The sequence below is a fragment of the Pezoporus wallicus genome, unplaced genomic scaffold, assembly GCF_028554395.1.
Source record: "Pezoporus wallicus isolate ANWC-B61680 ecotype Strahan unplaced genomic scaffold, APGP_CSIRO_Pwel_v1 contig_3952, whole genome shotgun sequence".
In the NCBI taxonomy this organism is placed as follows: Eukaryota; Metazoa; Chordata; class Aves; order Psittaciformes; family Psittacidae; genus Pezoporus; species Pezoporus wallicus.
Window position 1 is genome coordinate 1231467 of NW_026635034.1, and position 16837 is coordinate 1248303.

At 46.9% G+C, this 16837-nt stretch overlaps 1 protein-coding gene across 4 annotated transcripts; it reads right to left on the minus strand.

Annotated features, from left to right (window-relative positions):
* Window positions 1–1885: 1885 nt before the first annotated feature.
* NR2F2 (nuclear receptor subfamily 2 group F member 2) lies at window positions 1886–16113 on the minus strand. Of its 4 annotated transcripts, XM_057417233.1 has the most exons (4): window positions 16001–16113; window positions 15514–15575; window positions 7090–7617; window positions 1886–3859 (listed from the first exon to the last, which is right to left on the minus strand). In XM_057417233.1, the coding sequence occupies exons 2-4, from the start codon at window positions 15554–15556 to the stop codon at window positions 3585–3587; spliced, it is 846 nt and encodes a 281-aa protein (XP_057273216.1). In that variant the 5' UTR covers window positions 15557–15575; window positions 16001–16113; the 3' UTR covers window positions 1886–3584. The 4 variants fall into 4 exon arrangements, with proteins under 4 accessions (XP_057273216.1, XP_057273137.1, XP_057272973.1 ...); XM_057417154.1 differs by lacking the exon at window positions 16001–16113 and having other exon boundaries at window positions 15514–15916; XM_057416990.1 differs by lacking the exons at window positions 15514–15575; window positions 16001–16113 and adding an exon at window positions 9407–11187 and having other exon boundaries at window positions 7090–7638.
* Window positions 16114–16837: the final 724 nt, after the last annotated feature.

The window sequence follows — 16837 nt, forward strand, 5'->3', positions numbered from 1 at the left end:
GGAGAGCGGCGGCTGGAAGGGAAGAAGAGGAAGAGGAGGAGGAAGGGGGGTGAAGAAGACCTTTCCCGAGCTGTGCCTCGCACCGCGGGCGGCTCCGCAGCTTTCGCTGTCGTTCCGGGTCGCCTTTAGGTCTTTCCCTGCGCCGGTGGCAGGGGCAGTGGGGAAGGAATAAAGCGAAGTGAGCTCAGATTAAAGGGAGGGGGGGGAATACAAGGGAGGGTTCGGAAGGGGGGGAACCGCAAGGAAAAAAAATAAATTAGAGACTTAAAGGGAAAGAGTCGCCATGTTTAGCAGCTTTTTTTTTTTCCCTTAAAAAAAAAAAATCTCCTCAATTCCACACAGAGCAAGCTCCTCGATCCCAACCCTCCTCTTTTGTCCAATTCAATCTTTGGATAGATCTTTTGTTCTAACTCAGCATGAAAAGAAAAACTTTCTTTAAATGCTATAAACTTAAAACTAACTGAAGTCCCTAAACAAATCCTCCTCTGAGCATTCCAAACATATATACATGGGGCTTGTGTGTATGTGTGTGTGTGTGTGCGTGTGTGTGTGTTTTTATTTAACCCTGGTGCATTTTCTGTTTACTATTATTCTCTGTGAACCAAAGCTCGCTGCGAGAAACTTATAAATACAGAGATAGCTTACAGGCTTTAAAACATAAAAAGCAGAGAATGTTTTGGATTTGAAAATCATAAATTATAATTTAATGCCAATAACAATTTACAACAAATGGTTGTTTACAATAAACTAACACAAAACAAACAAGTCAAGATCCTGTGTTCTTAGTAAGCATAAAAACTTCACACACACACACTCACATGGATAGCACTTGCAATAGAAAAAGCTAAATCTAGAGGTCAGCAATCCCCTGCAATAATAGTATATTTATATATTTATATATATTTATATATTTATAGAAAAGGAGCTATGATTCAGATGTAAAACTCTGCTCAAATTCACAGTCATACGCCCCTCAGCCCCCAGTACAGATGTGTCTAACTGGAACACACTAAAGATCAGGGTTTAATCGACTTTACAGAATGATCTCCCTCCCTCCCTCTCTCTCTTTTTGTGAAACCACAACATGGTGTAGTTACGTGTGGTAAAAAGGGAGAGGGGGAAGCCTCAAACAAGAACAAAATTGCAAGCTTTCACATACAAAGCATCTGCTACAGACCAAGGGGAGGGTTGGGGAAGGGAGGTGCAGAGAGAGAGGAAAAAGAACTGACACACACACGAAACAAAATATCACCCCCTTGCAAAACCACATCATCTCGCCTTCCTTCAGATTTGGGGGGGTTTTGTCTCTGCCTGCTCGGGACAGCATTGAATTCCCGGACGACTTGTCCGGTCCTATGCCATGGCACCCATGGGAGCTGTGCCTGTGCGAGGGCTGGGGAGAGGGCCCTGGAGCCCCCCAGGGAAGATGCATGTGCGCCTACACATGTATGTATGCAGGGATACATACAGACATATATGCCATACGTAAAAGATAGAGATGACCTGTGGTCATGCTTTCACAGTCTAAGGTAAAAAAGAAAAACCCACTTGCGAGTATATATATACATTAAAACCCGACTCCTCAGTGCTAGAAGCTAAAGCCACTCCATTTGAAGACCTCTCAATGACAACGATAGATGGCAACTACGGAGTATTATAAAAAATCACACATACTTAAAGAAAACTCATTGCAAACAACTGACCTATATTTACAATACTGCTATTACCTTGCTTGAATGATCTTGTGCGCCTATGTCAGACATTTACAAAAGGTTTTTTCGCCCCATTCTGATCATAAAATAGATACTGATCTCCAGATTTCTAATACTTTTTCACAACAATACCTCTCCTACGCAGGCACTTAAGTGTGACAAAAATAAGGGCCTTTTCTTTTTTTTTTACCCCAGAAAATCCATTTTTAATTAACAGGAGGATTAGATGAATGGGGGTTGATGGTTTACCATTTCAGCATAGTACTTCCTAAAACCAGAGATAAACCACGAACTTAAGTCCTCCGCCCCCATCCCGGAATTAAACAGGTAAATACACTACAATACATCTGCTACAAACTTACTGTGACAAGTAAACAAATCAATCGCCTATGGACTTAAATGACTGCAAACTAGAGAGAAGTAATGCGGTTTCTGAAAGACATTTATGACAGCCAAACAAGTTTCAGATATCAAATAATATTTTAATTTCTGAATACTTTCAATTTTCCTTGGAATATAACACACAAAGACTCGACCAAACAGTTCAGTTATTATAACTTTTACAGTATACAGAAATGTTGCACTTAAAAAAAGAAAAAAAAACCTTCAGTTTTTTTTTAAACACAAAACTGTAAACTCTAAGATACTGAATCAATCACGTTATCTATAAGTGCCAACAGTGTTATTTTGTCATGCTGATTTCAATGGTATTTTTTAAAAAGGGAAAATATCAACAATTATTATAATACAAAGGGCTTGCAAATATACAAACAGATAGAGGAGTTTAATAACAATTCATGATGAACTATGTGGAACCCAATTCAAATTACAAAAGTTCACTTTGCTTGGTTTGGTTTTTTTTTTTCCTTTTTTTTTTTGTTTTTTTTTAAATCAAAAACCGTAATGTGTCTTGGACACAAATTCCTTCTACCTATAATAAATCCCCACAGTTCATTTTCTGACCGAAATATCAAAAAACTTAGATTGGGGGGTAGTTATATGACACGTGTGGTTCATTCAGGTCTATATAATTATAGCTCTCTCAGCTTCAAGCTAGATTTTGGGTCACCACCTTAAGTGCGCTTCCATCACTGTGTTGTTGAGGGGTTTTTTTCTCTTTTCCTTTCTTCCTATGATACTTTCATGGACTCAGTTTTAATTCTTTCAGAACATATATTTTAAGGATACACAGTTTATTTATTTTTTTTTAAAGAAGCCAAGGTTATATCAAAAATTATTATAGAACCACAGAATAAACTGGTTTGAAACCAGAAAAATACAAAAAAGAACAGCTATAGGTACATAGACACATAGGACAATTAATAATTTGGAAAAAAAAGACTTACTTTCTTCCGTTCTGCTAATTTTTTTTCTCCAAATTTCCTTTAAATGCACTTTAAGCGAGATTTTTTTAAAAAGTTTACCCCAGAAAAAGAAAAAAAAAAAAAAGAAGAAAAAAGAAAAAAAGAAAAAGCCCAACATCGCTTCCTCGCTTCTTCTTTCTCCTTTTTCTTTCTTTCTTTTTTCTTTCTCTCGTTCTTTTTGAATTTTTTACAAAAAATGAGAAGTAGCAAGTTTTTTTTTCGGAACGACACGGGAGTTTTTAATGCATTCTGTAAAAGTTCATTTGACAGTCTCTCCTTTTGTTTTGTTTTAATTCACAGTCCATTAATTTTTTTTCCTGTCTTCTCTTAGCAAACTTGTAACATCCTTTTACATCCTTTCTTAGCAGAAGGAAATTTAAGTAACAACCAGAACCCAAATGTCATTTGCTTTCCTTTCACTCTCTTTCATCGCCCTTCTCAATTTTTTCTTTTTAATTCTTTTTTTTTTTTTAAGATTTTTTTTCTTTTATTTTTTCTCTCGAATATTTTATTGAATGGACATATAAGGCCAGTTAAAACTGCTGCCAGACAGTAACATATCCCTGATTAGGGTTTCTATGGGGGTTTTACCTACCAAACGGACGAAAAACAATTGCTCTATGACAGAAGAGGAGACAGTGCGAAGGGAGGGGAGACGTAGTAATAGCTTCCCGAATCGTGTTGGCTGGTTGGGATACTGGCTCCTAACATACTCTTCCAAAGCACACTGTGACTTCTCCTGTAAACTTTCAACATGGGCTACATCAGAGAGACCACAGGCATCTAGAAGAAAGTGTATTAAAAAAAAACAAAAAAAAAAAAAAGAAAAAAAAGAAAGAAAAAAAAAGAAAACAATCATCAGATTAAAAAGTGGTTTATTTTAGATTTTTTTAAATTTGATCTTTTTTTAAATGGCTAGAATTAAGCGTAGATCTTGCGCCATCACCTCGCCCCCCAGTTTCAGTAGGTTTTACCAAAAGGGACAATCTCTTTCTGTGCATGCGTGTGGGGTTGTATTTCTCTCTCTCTCTTCTGGAGGGTCTCCTTTAGGATTGAGCCCAGCTCCCAGAGTGGAGATTTCTCATGGCACGACAGACCTGAGGGGCTGACAAGGAGGTGTTGGCCAAGCGGAATTTTGTGCATCTATATTTTTAGGGGGAAAAGGCTGGGGGAAGGCGGGGAAGGCTTGAGTCGAAAGGGGGGAAAGGGAGCCACTATTTCTCCCCTCTCCTTGGAAAATAATTGGGGAGAGCCTACCCATGTGATGAGAAGGAGTAGTAAGAATAGTGACAGAAATCATAATCATCATCATCATCATCATCATCAAAAACTGGCCCAGCCAAAGATAATGGCGCCCCGGATCCAGCAACAGATTCTCCCCCAAAGAAGACAACGCGTTTTTCTTCAGTCTTTGAAACTGATTTAAGTGGCCCTTTAAAACTGATCTTGTCAGTTTAGCCTATTCAGAGGCAGCCATGCAAACTGTGATCTCTCTGTTCATTTGAGCTGTTTCTTTTCCCCCCTCTTTTCTTTTCTCTTTCTTTCTTCCCCCCTCTCTACTCCCCCCTCTATTTTTTTCTTTTTCCCTCTTCTTCTTCTTTTTAAACCTAAAGGCCCTTACAAGAAGAAAACTCCCTGATAGGGTCTGGACATTTTTTTCCCCCTTTTTTTCCCTGATACGCTAAAATACAATAAGTTCCCTTTAAATCAGAGACGTCTGTGCTGAAAGAGCACAGGTTGTGACCTGACCTCCCTGTGGCTTTCCTAGGCGCAGGGCTAACACATGCATATTCTGCGAGTCATTAGAACCCAGATTTCCCCCCCCTCCCTCCTCTTAAAAGAGGCTGCAGCAAACATTATATGCATCTATCTGCGTCTGCTTTACATCAGACTGTGTTATTGGGGTGCTGCAGGAGCTGCGGGCATCACCCTATATTTATTTTATTTCTTTTCCCTTGCATGCGGCTATCTCCCCCAGAATCAAGATAACAAGAAACGTTTATCTAGTTGGGAGGCAATTTACACGCCAGGCCTCACATTTTGAAAATAGTAATAAATTAAACAGTTACGACAGGATCGGACGATTGTTTTCTCAGAAGGCTAAAAAAAAAAAGAAAAAAGAAAAAAAAAGGGGGGGGGGAATAAAAGGGAAAAATAAAATAAGTGATTTGGGAGAAAAGGCAGGATTGGAAATAAACTCCTCGGTGTGAGTGTGAGCTGGCAAGGGGCTTGGGGAAGGATGTGAGCGTGTGTGGGATCCTCGCTGTGCAAGGGAGAGAGGAAAATGCATCCTAGAAAACGATAGGGAAAAAAAATGAAGTGAGCACCCCATGTCCTCCCCCTTCCCACTCGGGATCCCTGTGTCCCTATGGCTCCATGCGCCCTGCTCATTGATCACCTCAGGACTTTAGCACGAGTGATTTGAGGGGGGAGGGAAAAAAAAAAAGGGGGGGGGAAAAAAAAGGAGAAGTTTTTTATGTGTAAAGCAATAATATATAAAAGGAAGTTTAGGTCACGACCCAGAACCTGGACAAAGTCCAGAAAATGACTTCGTTCCCCAGACCCCCTTTAACACAACAAGGAATGGATTGTGAGCCCTTCTTTTCCCACATAAACTACATTTTTTTCCTGTTTCCTGATATCAGGCTTTAAAAAACTCCGATGAGTAATTATTTTACAGGTCCTGCTTCCATTCATATGTTTATCGCGTGGCCACTTTCCCAAGCTTTCCAAAGAGTTACAGAAGAAATCTATGGATTTTTAAACTTAATCCTCAAAACTTCTAGGGCTCCAGCACACTGGCTTGCCGATGCAGCCTTAAAGTTAGCAATCTGAGATAACGTATTGCACAAATTAGCGAGCAGAGGAGTGGTTTTTTTTTTTGTTGCTTAAAAAAACATAATAAGAATAAAAAAAAAATTTAGCCTCCAGAGTTAATATCAGGATTATTACTCACCCAGGTTAAACTCTAGTGCAAGCTAATTAGATTTCACAACGCACTCAATTATTGCTTTATAACTCATGCACTATTTCTAGGCAGCAAAAGTTGACACGTATTCCCCCCCCCCCCCCCTTCCCCTTCTCTTTGATTATCTAAGAAACACCTCGAGGTCTTTTCCTCGGGAGAGGCATGGTTGTGCCACTCCGGAATTACACTGCGGAGCTGCAGCTCCACTCGCCTCTTACTTTTCCATACTATCCCTGTCTACTTATGGTAACGATCTTTTCGCACCCGCTACTCGTTTTGGAGCCTGCAGTTCCTGCTGGGTACAAATGCAAACTTTTCCCCTTAGCTTAAATGACACAGAACTGCTCACTGCCACGTTCTGTTTAAATCAGAGACAGCTCTTTGGAAAGTTGATTTATTTTATTTTATGGGATGGCAGGGAACATATTTTAAACTCAGCTTTGTGCATTTAACTTCTTCTTTTTTTTTTTTTTTAATTCAATTTTTAATCCTGCAGGGCTTTTTTCCCCTTCCTGGCTGCCCATAAAATGCTCATCTTTCTTTTTTTTTTTTTTTTTTTTAAAGTGTTTTCACTGATAGGACGACTTGTATTTAACAACATCAAACAGATTTTGCTGCTGTTCAGATGCGTGTCATTAAATGCAACAACCCAGAGCTATACTGTTAAATAAAATATTCTTTTCAATGGAAAAAGCACGGTCTTTCATGGCGAATGGGTGCCTCTCCCCAAGCCCCCTTTTCCCCAGCATTACTCAGCTAGGGTTGGGGTGTCTTTAGGTTGCCTATTTTGTGTGTCTGTGTGTGTTTTATTTCTTTATTTCTTAATTTATTTTTACTTTGCACTCCCGCACAGATGGGATGCTCAGATCCGAGGCCCTGAAGGGGAGACCACAGGGCACCGTATCCTATAAGGAAAGAGAGCGCGCCACTTCTTGGGGAGCAGGGAGCGGTGGTGGGGTGTCAGGCAATAACACTTTGGAAGAGCAAACAGTTCTCGGGGAGGGCCCGGGGGAGGAAAAAGGAAGAGCAAAGAAATGCTGCCTACCTGAGGTGAAGAGGACTATGGCCTTTAAACAGCTATATTCTGCGGAGTCGACATGCAATGCTTTCAGTTTTTCTACTTGCTCTTGGAAGATTCGTATGTGGTCCATAAAGGCGACCACTCGGTCAGCAGACATTGGCGAAGCGTGGAGGCCGGCAGCTGCCAGGAGCGGAGCTACGTGGAGGGGCATGGAGCACTGGGCAGCGTTGAGGACAAACAACTCGCTCCAGGTCAGCCTCAGGAGGGCCACCTGGTCTGTGATCTGGAGGTCTGGGAAGAAGGGGATATTCCTGGCCCACTCCACCGCGCTGAAGAGCATCCTAGCTGCCAGTTCACAAATGTTCTCGATGCCCATGATGTTGTTGGGTTGCATGCACTGACTGCCAAAGCGGGAGGTGGGGTAGGGCTCTGCTCTCAGAAGAAGGGAGATATATCCGGATAGGTAGGAATGGCAGTTGAGAGGGTCCCCATTTGTCAAGGCGAACTGACCATGAGTTGGCTGTGTGGGTGGCATTCTGCCCCTCTGGACCGCTGCAGTAAATAAAGAAGAAACTACAGCTATTAATATCTGAATTGCGACCATCGGTTCCAATACAGCCTGCTTTGTGTGCTTGTGCGTGCTCGTGTGACACCGGACCAAGTCAGTTTAAGAGGGAAACATGCATTTTTTTCAGCCAGAGTTCAGCCCGTACCCCTGCTTTAAGGCTCTGCAGCTCCCGGGTCAAGTCAAAGCAACAATAAGAGCAGAGCAATGCTGTCCGCTCAGCCAGGACTGCCTGCAGGAGCCCGAGATATTCACTTCCCAAAACACACCACAAGCCGGTTCTTTCCCCCCCTTCCCAATCCCTCCACCGCCTCCCCTCCTTCAAGAGATGCAGGGTACGTCTTTGTGTGCCCGGGTATTTTTCTTCATTACACCTCAACCAGCTTATTGATTTGGGGCTAGGGGAAAAGGATGGGAAAGGAGGGAGGGGAAGAGGGGAGAAGCACTTCAGTTCAAAATCCCCGGCGCTGGTCCCACACGCGTTTCTCGCCCACTGAATATATTGTTGCTGGTGTTATTATACACACCCCCCCTCATAAAAAAATACCAAAGGAGCCGACATCACCCCTCAACATCCCGGCAGATCCCCTGGCGAGGCTGGGGGCATGATCCAAAGGCACCTTCCTCTGCTGCCCATGGAAAGTGGGCCTTTCATTTTGTTAATAAATTTACACGGTGACAGCGAGAGAAAAAGGAGAGGAAAAGGGCTCAGAGGCAGAGAGACGGCAAGAAGGGAGAACGCCTAAAAATGTGCTTGATTTGTATTTGTTATCGCCACTATTACAAGGTTAGTTACTCTTGCAGAAACACAAAGAGAGAAGCCCAGCAAGTCCCAAGCCCCCTAACCCTTAACCTACATAGCAGCGTCCAGACACAGAGCACGCACTGGAAAACTGCAGGCTCACATTTCCCGTCTAATTTTATATCACAAAGACTCGACTTGCAGAGACCCGAGCACCCCACACTTACTTCTGGGCTGCTCTTTCCTTCCCCCCCCCGCCACCCTCCCCTTCTAACTCCCCTCCTGCCTCTCCCGGTGGAACGAGAAAATAAGAGGAAGAAAGGAAAAGTGGGATAATAACAACCAGGAAAGGCAGGCAAACGGCAATATACATATATATACATACACACACGCACGAAGATGTGCGTGTATATGTATTTTTAAAGGAAAAATCCAGCTGGGAATCCACAGTGGAGTGCTGTAGAGCCTCGGTAGGGTGAGTCCCATTGTAATAGTAATTTGAACCGCCTGTGTAAAATTGCAATCTAAGGCAGGGTGCTGGAGGATATATATATATTATATACATATATATGTGCCTGTGTGTGCATCTCTTGTGTGTGTACACACGCACAGAGACACACATACACATGCCCGGAGCAGCTAACTCGGAGCATGCAGGAGGAAACATGAAGTAACCACACGTCAGAATCCTCATCTCGCTCCTAAGCAGCGTGAAACTAAAAATCCACTTCCAATAAACCTCCATCAGCAAAATCAAAACAAACACAAATCAATTACGAGTGCGGGAGAAGAGCATGCAAGAGCCCCTGCCCACCCTCCCCAGCACCTCTTTCTTTCATTGCGAGAAAGTTTCTGTCTGTTTATTGAGGGTGAGGGGGAGGGTGGGAGAAGGAAAGGTTCTGGTTGGGTTTGGGGAGGGAGGTTAAAAATAATAATAAATATATATATTAAAAAAAAAAGAGAGAGAGAGAACAACAAAACCCAAAACGCAGCGAGTGAAAAAAAAAATTGCAAAACAAATGAAATCCCAATACCTTCCCGTCTCATGCCAACTTTGAGGCATTTTTTGAGGCGGCAGTACTGACACTGATTGCGGTGGTGCTGGTCAATGGGACAGTTCCTGTTGGCACGACAAGTGTAGCTGAGATTCCTCCTTACACTCCGCTTGAAGAAACTCTTGCAACCCTCGCAGGTAAACTGGCCATAATGTTTGCCACTAGACTTGTCCCCACAAACCACACACTCAATGTGCTGCTGCTGCTGCTGCTTGTCTCCTTGGCTCTGCTGGCTCGGCGGGTTGGGCTGGGCCGGCGTGCTGGGGGGGCCGCCGGGGCCCGGGGTCTGCGGGGTGTGCGGGGCCCCGGCCGGGGGTCCCTGCACCGGCGGCGCTTGCGAAGGCTGCGTTCCCTGAGCTCCGGGCACATCGTCCTGGGGGTCTCGCCACGCACCGACTACCATTGCCATATCTATGGGACACCGTTGCCAAACTTCCTGTTCCCCCTTTATTTTCAAAGTTTGTTTGCTTTGCTGTTCAGATCAGCTTTGCAGCAGTCTTTTTCTCTGCTTTTTTTTTTTTCTCTCCTCCTCCCCTCTCTCTCTCTTCCCCCCTCTCTCTTCTATTGTTTTGCCCCCTTTTTCTCTCTTTTTTTTTTTTTGTTGTTGTTTCCTTAGGTTTTTTTTTTCCTCTCAGGAGGCTCAGGGCGGGGGGGATCTCCCGGTACCGGCGGAGGTGCAGAAGCACGGGGCGATGGAGGTGTGTGTGCGGGGGGGCGAGTTGCGAGTCGATTGTCTGGGCTCCAGGAGAGCGAAGTAAAAGAGGGTAGTGGGGGGTTTGGGACGGGGGGGGGGGGGGGGGAAGGAGAGAGGGGAGAGAGAGAGAGAGAGAAAAAAAAAAAAAAAAAGAAAATCTCTTCAAAGATCTCCCTCTCTCTCTCTTAGAGCTGATCTGCAGCAGAGTAGTTGAAGGAGGAGAGGCGGGTGTCTGGGGGCCAGGTCCAGGGAAGCTCGCAGTCAGCCATTCAGGAAAGCCATCAAAATAAGAATGAATAAAAGGTTAAAGATTACACACACAGCGGAAAAAACCACGCGCGGCTGCGGAGGAGACTTTTCTCGGCGCGGAGAGAGGCGGCCGGTCTCGCCGTAGTTTTTGGAAGTCCAGCTTGCAGCAGCAGCAACATCAACCGCGATCGCTTTGTTTTTGTGGGCTCTCTCTTTTCTTTTTTTTTTTTTCTTTTTTTTTTTTTCTCTCCTCTCCTCTTTCTCCTCCTCCTCCTCTTTCCTCCTCTCTCTCTCTCTGCTCTGTCTCTCCTCCCTCCTCCTTCGCTCGCTTTAATTCTTCCTCTCCGCCGCTCCGCCCGGGCGCTGCTCTCTTTCTCTCTGTCTCTCCCTCTTTTGGGCTCGGGGGTGGGGGGGCTGGCTGTTTGGGTTTGTTCTTCCTCCTCCTCCTCCTCCTCTCCTCGCTCTGTTTTGATTATTATTATTGTTATTATTATTAATTATGATCGTTTATTCGCTCCTCGGTTCGCCGCTCCCGCCGCGCCGTGTCCCCTCCGCCGCCGCCGCCGCCGCCGCCGCCGCTCGGGTGCTGCTGCCGCTGCCGCCGCCGCCGCGCTGCCTTATGCTGCTTCTGCCGCCTCGCAAGTGGGCTCTCGCCTCCGCGCCGCCGGTGCTCACGGCGCGGGCGGGGGGAGGGGGGCCGCGGGGCGGGGGGGAGGGAAGGAGTCAACTCGCCAGCACAGCAGCGCCCAGCCAGCCAGGATGATAAAAGAGGGGAGCGGGAGGAGGAGGAGGAGGAGGAGGAGAAGAGGAGGCGGAGGAGGGAGAGAGGGAAGGATCATAACCCAGCGCGCAGCATCGCTCCTCAGCCGGGGAGGGAGGGAGGGAGAAAACCCCAACCGGCGCGGAATGGGAGGGGCGGGGCGGGGCGGGCGGCGCGTGGGCCGTAGCGGCGAGCCGGAGCCGTAAAGAGCGCGCGCGCCCTCGCGCTCTCTCTCTCTCTCTCTCTCTCTCTCGCTCGCTCGCTCGCTCGCTCGCTCACTCTCTCTCTCTCTCTCTCCCTCCCTCCCCGCCGGCCGCTCGCCCCGCTGGCGGGAGAGTGAACTTTGACACGGCTGCTGCAACTTAGCGCGCGTTGCCATGGCGACCGCGCGCCTTATAAGGCGCAGCGCAAACCACCCCCCCCCCTCACACACACTCACACACACACTCACACACACACATCCCCCCCCTCCCTTCCCCTTCCTTCCACCTCCCTTACCCCGACCGGCGTTTGACTGGTCAAAAGCTCGCGCCCCGCCCCTCGGCCCTCATTGGGCCGCGACGCCTCCTGCGCGGCCTAAACCATGGCCGCCGCCGCCGCCGCCCGCGCGGTCCTAGAGGCAGGCGCCGCCCCGCTGCTGCCACCGCTACCACAACCGCCACGGGGGACTGGGTGTCCCCCCGCGCACCCCGCTCCCCTCGCCCTGCCCTTCCCTTCCCCTCTTCCCGCTGGGGCGAGGGGTTAAGGCGAGCTCGGAGACGGGAGTGGAGTGCGGCCGCCGCCGCCGCCTCACCTGGGGCCGCCCGGCGGGGCACGGCCTCGGGGGTCGTGAGGGGGCGGCGGGTGCAAATCAGAGGTCTGACGCGAAACTGAGGTAAAACTGCACAGAACCAAGTGAAAACCAGCCCCGCCGTCCGGCTTCCGCCGGCGCTGAGCGGCTCAGGTACGCGCCTCGCGCCCGCTGTGGTCGCGCCGCGGCCGGCGTTGCCTTTGCCCCCAGCTCGGCCTCGCTCCGGGCGCACCGGCGGCGGCACCTGCGCTTGTCCCGGCCGCCCGCACTCAGCGTGCTGCGTGTCCTCGGCCCGGCGGTGCGGGAGAGGCCGCTAGCCCAGCACGGCCCCGGCTGGGTAACGGGGCTCCGCCGTTAGCCCCGGGCTCTCCGCCGCGGCCGAGGCACCGCGGTTCCCGCAAGACAGCGTCTCTCCCTTGCCCTGTGCTCGGAAAGACCTCGCAGCGTGTGCTGCTTGTGTCTTTCCCTCGCCACCTCCACGGCATCGCTATAGCGCAGCTCATCCCGAGCCTTTCAACTATATTTGGGGGGTTTGTGTGTTCTTTCCCCCCCTTTTTTTCTGTTCTCTTGGGTCACACGTACTCTGACACGGTAACACAAGCCCTATGCTCCAGCGGGAGCACCGGTAACCGGTCTCAGCACACGGGGACAGTTGTTTATTTCCCTCCGAACAGAGCTACCGGACAGCGGAACGGGGACAGGGGGTTCATCTCCTCGCGAAAATGGCCAAAGGACACCGGGACAAGCGAAGGGACGGAGAGATAAATAAGAAAACACGTTAACGTAGCCGGATAAAAGCCCGGCCGGACTATTCCTCCAGTGCAAACACCGTACGCTCCCATCCGAGCTGGCCGCCAAGTGCGGGCGAGGGGACACAGACCTGAGCACCCCTCCGCAAAGAATTAATTGCCCCTCACCTCCTCACACGCACTTTTTCATGTTGCCACATGCACACCCCCTCCTCCTGCAGCAGAAATAATATATGTGGCTAATGCCGCAGGTGCTGAGGTGACTGGAAAGTTGTAAAAAGGCACAGAGACTTGACAGTGTCCTGCTCGGAAACCTGGTGTACCAAGACCCCCCGAACGGAGATAGGCTGCGGCTCAATTTCAAAGACAAGGCTGCAGCATTCCCACTGATCCTGACAGAACAAACCCGACCTTTCCCCGAAATAGGGACCAGGAGCGACTGGAAAGACAGAAAGGGGGAAAGGAATCTTTTCCCGTTAAAATGTGGGGAAACTGCCTTATGATTTCCAAATAACCCAGAGCCGAGGAGGTCACCTTTCGGGGAGGGTGGGCGTTCAAAATACAGAATAGCCACAGATTGTTGCTGATGTTGAATTTCTGTAGGAGGAATAACAATAATAATAAAAAACCCGAAACCCCAGCCCAACACCAACCTTTCCTGCCTCAAACCTGACAAAGTAAACAGGATTAATTCACCATATGAAAAAATTACATTAACGCCGTCTTAACAAACGTAGAAATCAGAAGAGAAAGCGGGTTTAACAGGACGGACAATATTAATAGTTTGAACGTAGGATCGTAAAAATGAAAAGCCATTGATACACGCTTAAAAGCCGCCGTATACGCTGATTGCTCAAGCATTAATGAAGAATGCCCCAGATTAACTATTTGCTCTTCGAGGGATGGAGTAATATAACTATCTATTAGCACCATTAGATGCTTTGCTATTTATTTGAAAACACCCCTGCGAGTGGGTTGAGGCAGAACAGATGAATGTAAAAATGAACTGCAGCTAATTTCGCTCAATAATCCTCGAAACCTGAGCGCCTCGCAGAGCAGGGGGACATTCTCCACCGTCCTTCTCCCAGCCTAATGACAATAGGAACGCTCTGTTTTAAAAGTAAGAGCGTATTGGTTTCCCAAATAAACAAACGCATCCCTCCTGCCATTTTACTGCAGATGTAAATTTATTTTAATGAGAGGGAGTGGAAGGATTTATTTTGCTAAAATAGAGTTGGGGAGAGAGCCGGTGTAAATCTTTAGGTTTAAAAAAATAGAGAAGAAGGGGAAGCTGCTTTCCTGGCAGAAAGCTGCATAACAGTCCTCTAATTCTTTCTAGATTAAATCGCAATATGAATACAGCATCGAATAAATACCGAGTTTCGCTCTGAACTCAGTGGAAAGCAGTTACGTCTAACAGAATTCAATGAATTCCTCTTCTCCCTCAATGTAGTATGTGTGTGTTTTTCTCTTCCACCACACTGAAGTTCCATGAATAGGGAAAGTGGCTCCTATTGTGTGCCTCTGAACTTCCAAGTCAATGCAATTTTTAACCACTGGCTTGTGGTACTTTGAAAATCACCAGGGGCTGTCAGAGTTGGGTCCTCTGAAAAATTTACAGTGCTAAATCAGAGCATATGCTGTGAGAGAGGAAAAAAAATTGCTTAAGATTGGAGCAAGTACAGTATCCGGCTGCCCCCTAGTGTAAGTCTCTTATCTGCCTAAAATTCAACTTTAAAAGAAAAGGATCTCTTAAAGGGAAACGACTTTTGGCTCACGTATGCGTACGAGAATGAAACTTCTGTACATTTTAATCTGATTAATTCCTAAGGATTTTAAATTAATTGGCTTGGGCACTCCTAGACCGGACTATAAGATTTCTGCAGCAGGGTTTCTGCGAGCGCTGCACCGAATAGGTATTTTTAAGGGATAGTGGTAAAGGAATGGGGGGGGGGGGGGGGGGGGAAGAGAGGGAGAATCCTGTTTTGTGATTTTTTTTTTTTTTAAACGACGAACCGTGCCTCGCATGCTGCTGTCAGAGCAAAACACTTTTGCTGCTTAAAGTCACATCTACGCCTTTTGCGATAATCCTTTAAAAAATATCCATTAAAAAAAAATGAAGGAGAAATAATTGCTTTAAAGCCTCGGCCGAACTGCCAACCACACCTTCGGATGGTGAGTATATTCCAGCTTTTTTTCCCCCATTGTACTTGCTCAGCCGGAGAAGGGACCGGAGGGGAGAGGGGGGTCTCGGCGCTATACCTTCCCCACTGACCGCTTGTATTTAGTGTTTTATTTCTTTCCCCCTAAATAAACGCTGCCAGCTGCACCCGGCGACATAATTCCGTGCAGTTTAATACCTATCACTTAACTTAAGAGCCTTGTTTCTCCCCCCCATTCCCACCCTCCAGGGCAGGTTTCCCCCCCCCCCCCCCCTCTTCCTCCCGGAGCCGGGTAAGGGAGGCTCGGACCGGGCTCTACCTCCCGGCCGCCGCTTTGGAAATGACTTTGAGGAGCTTTTCCCTCGCCTCGGACCTGGAAAGCAATTCCGGTCGTTGGGTTTGTTCGCTTGTTTGTTTGTTTGCTACTTTGCTTTATTTAGCTAAAGGACGTGCTAACTGATGGTGCTGCAATTCCACCAGCTTGGGTCTGCCCCCCTCCCCTCTTCCCCTCCTCAGAGCAACCCACGTAACCTTAGAAACGATCGTTTAAGACACACGTTAGCTAACATTTGCTTTTTTGGATTTTTTGTTTTCCTTAAAAGAGAAACACAAGAATCACAACACATTGCCCGAAAAAAAAAAAGTGTCAAAGAAGAAGAAAAAAAACTAGAAGTAAACATACCAAAACCATATTTGCCTTGTTCAAGGTCCCAAATCGCTTGCATCTTCCTTTTTCTACCTCTCCTTTAGTTTGGCAGGTGAAACAAACAAGCAACAAAAAAATAATCAGACCGCTGTTTGCCCCCCAGAAAGATGTGCGTTGGGTAATTAAAGAGAAGTCTCCTTCTTGGTGTTTATCTAAGCGATTGTGCAAACTGATAAAAAAAAAAAAAGAAAAAGGGAGAGAGAGAGAGAAAAAAAAAGTAAAGTTACAGCCTTCAAGGGGGGGGGGGGGGGGGGAGAAAGGAGGCAAGGTGAAGGGAAGAGATTTCCCACAACCTAAAGGGAAGTGCTTTCGATGTATTATTAGCGATCAGCCTTGGGAGAGAGGAAAAAAACCACCACCCCACAAAAATCCTGGACACACTCTAACTTTACACAGACAAGATTTCGGGGGGGTGGAGGGTGGGGGGGCTTTGTACACAGCTGCTTAGGAATGTGCGCCTTGCCTTTAAGAAAAAATCCCCAAGCCCAAGGTAGGAGATGTCTTTGAGTGATCCTTGTCTCATTTCATTCCTTAGAAGGAAGAGCGTCTCGCTACACCTTGTTTGGAGCTGGAAAGGCGAGACTTCACAAAAAAAAAGGGGGGGGGGAATATTCACAACCCACCCTTCCAACTGGGGAGGAAGAAAATAATAAGAGAGGGAAATCTCTAACTTAATGACTGTGGGGGTAGGATGGATGCGACCGATTTCAGCCCCCCCCCTCCCCTCACCCCCTCCTTTTCCCACCTACCCCCTCCCGGCAGGAAAAAAAAAAAGGGGAAAAAGAGGAAGGAGGGAAAAAAAAAAAGGAAAGAAAGAAAAAGCCAACCGCAAACAACTACAGGCTGAACTATCAACACATGCACCGGAGGGGAAAAAATATATAGTGTCCTGTGTAGGGTCGGCAGGGAACGCAAGCACACGCTAAAGCAAGTTGGGAAAGAATCCGAGCTAATCAGCAATCTCTTTCTCTCTCTCTCTCTCTCCTTTTCTCCCCCTCTCTCTCTCTTTCACTGCCCCTGAGATCCCAGCTCGCAAGAGGTACTCCACATTTTTTCATTACCAAAAATCCGTTGCAATAATCATTTGTTGCTAATTGAAACCCTTGGAGACTTTTTTTTCCCCCCACCCCCTTCACAAACATGGCAACTTTTAGACATGGGAAGCACGTTTAGTTCTATTTTATTTTTATATATATATATATTATGGTTAGGAGGAGGCTGAATCTTTAACCTAGGAGAAATATCAGCTCATCAGCCCCCCTTTCTCCGGGGTGGGGTGGGGGGGGACGGGACCCCGGTA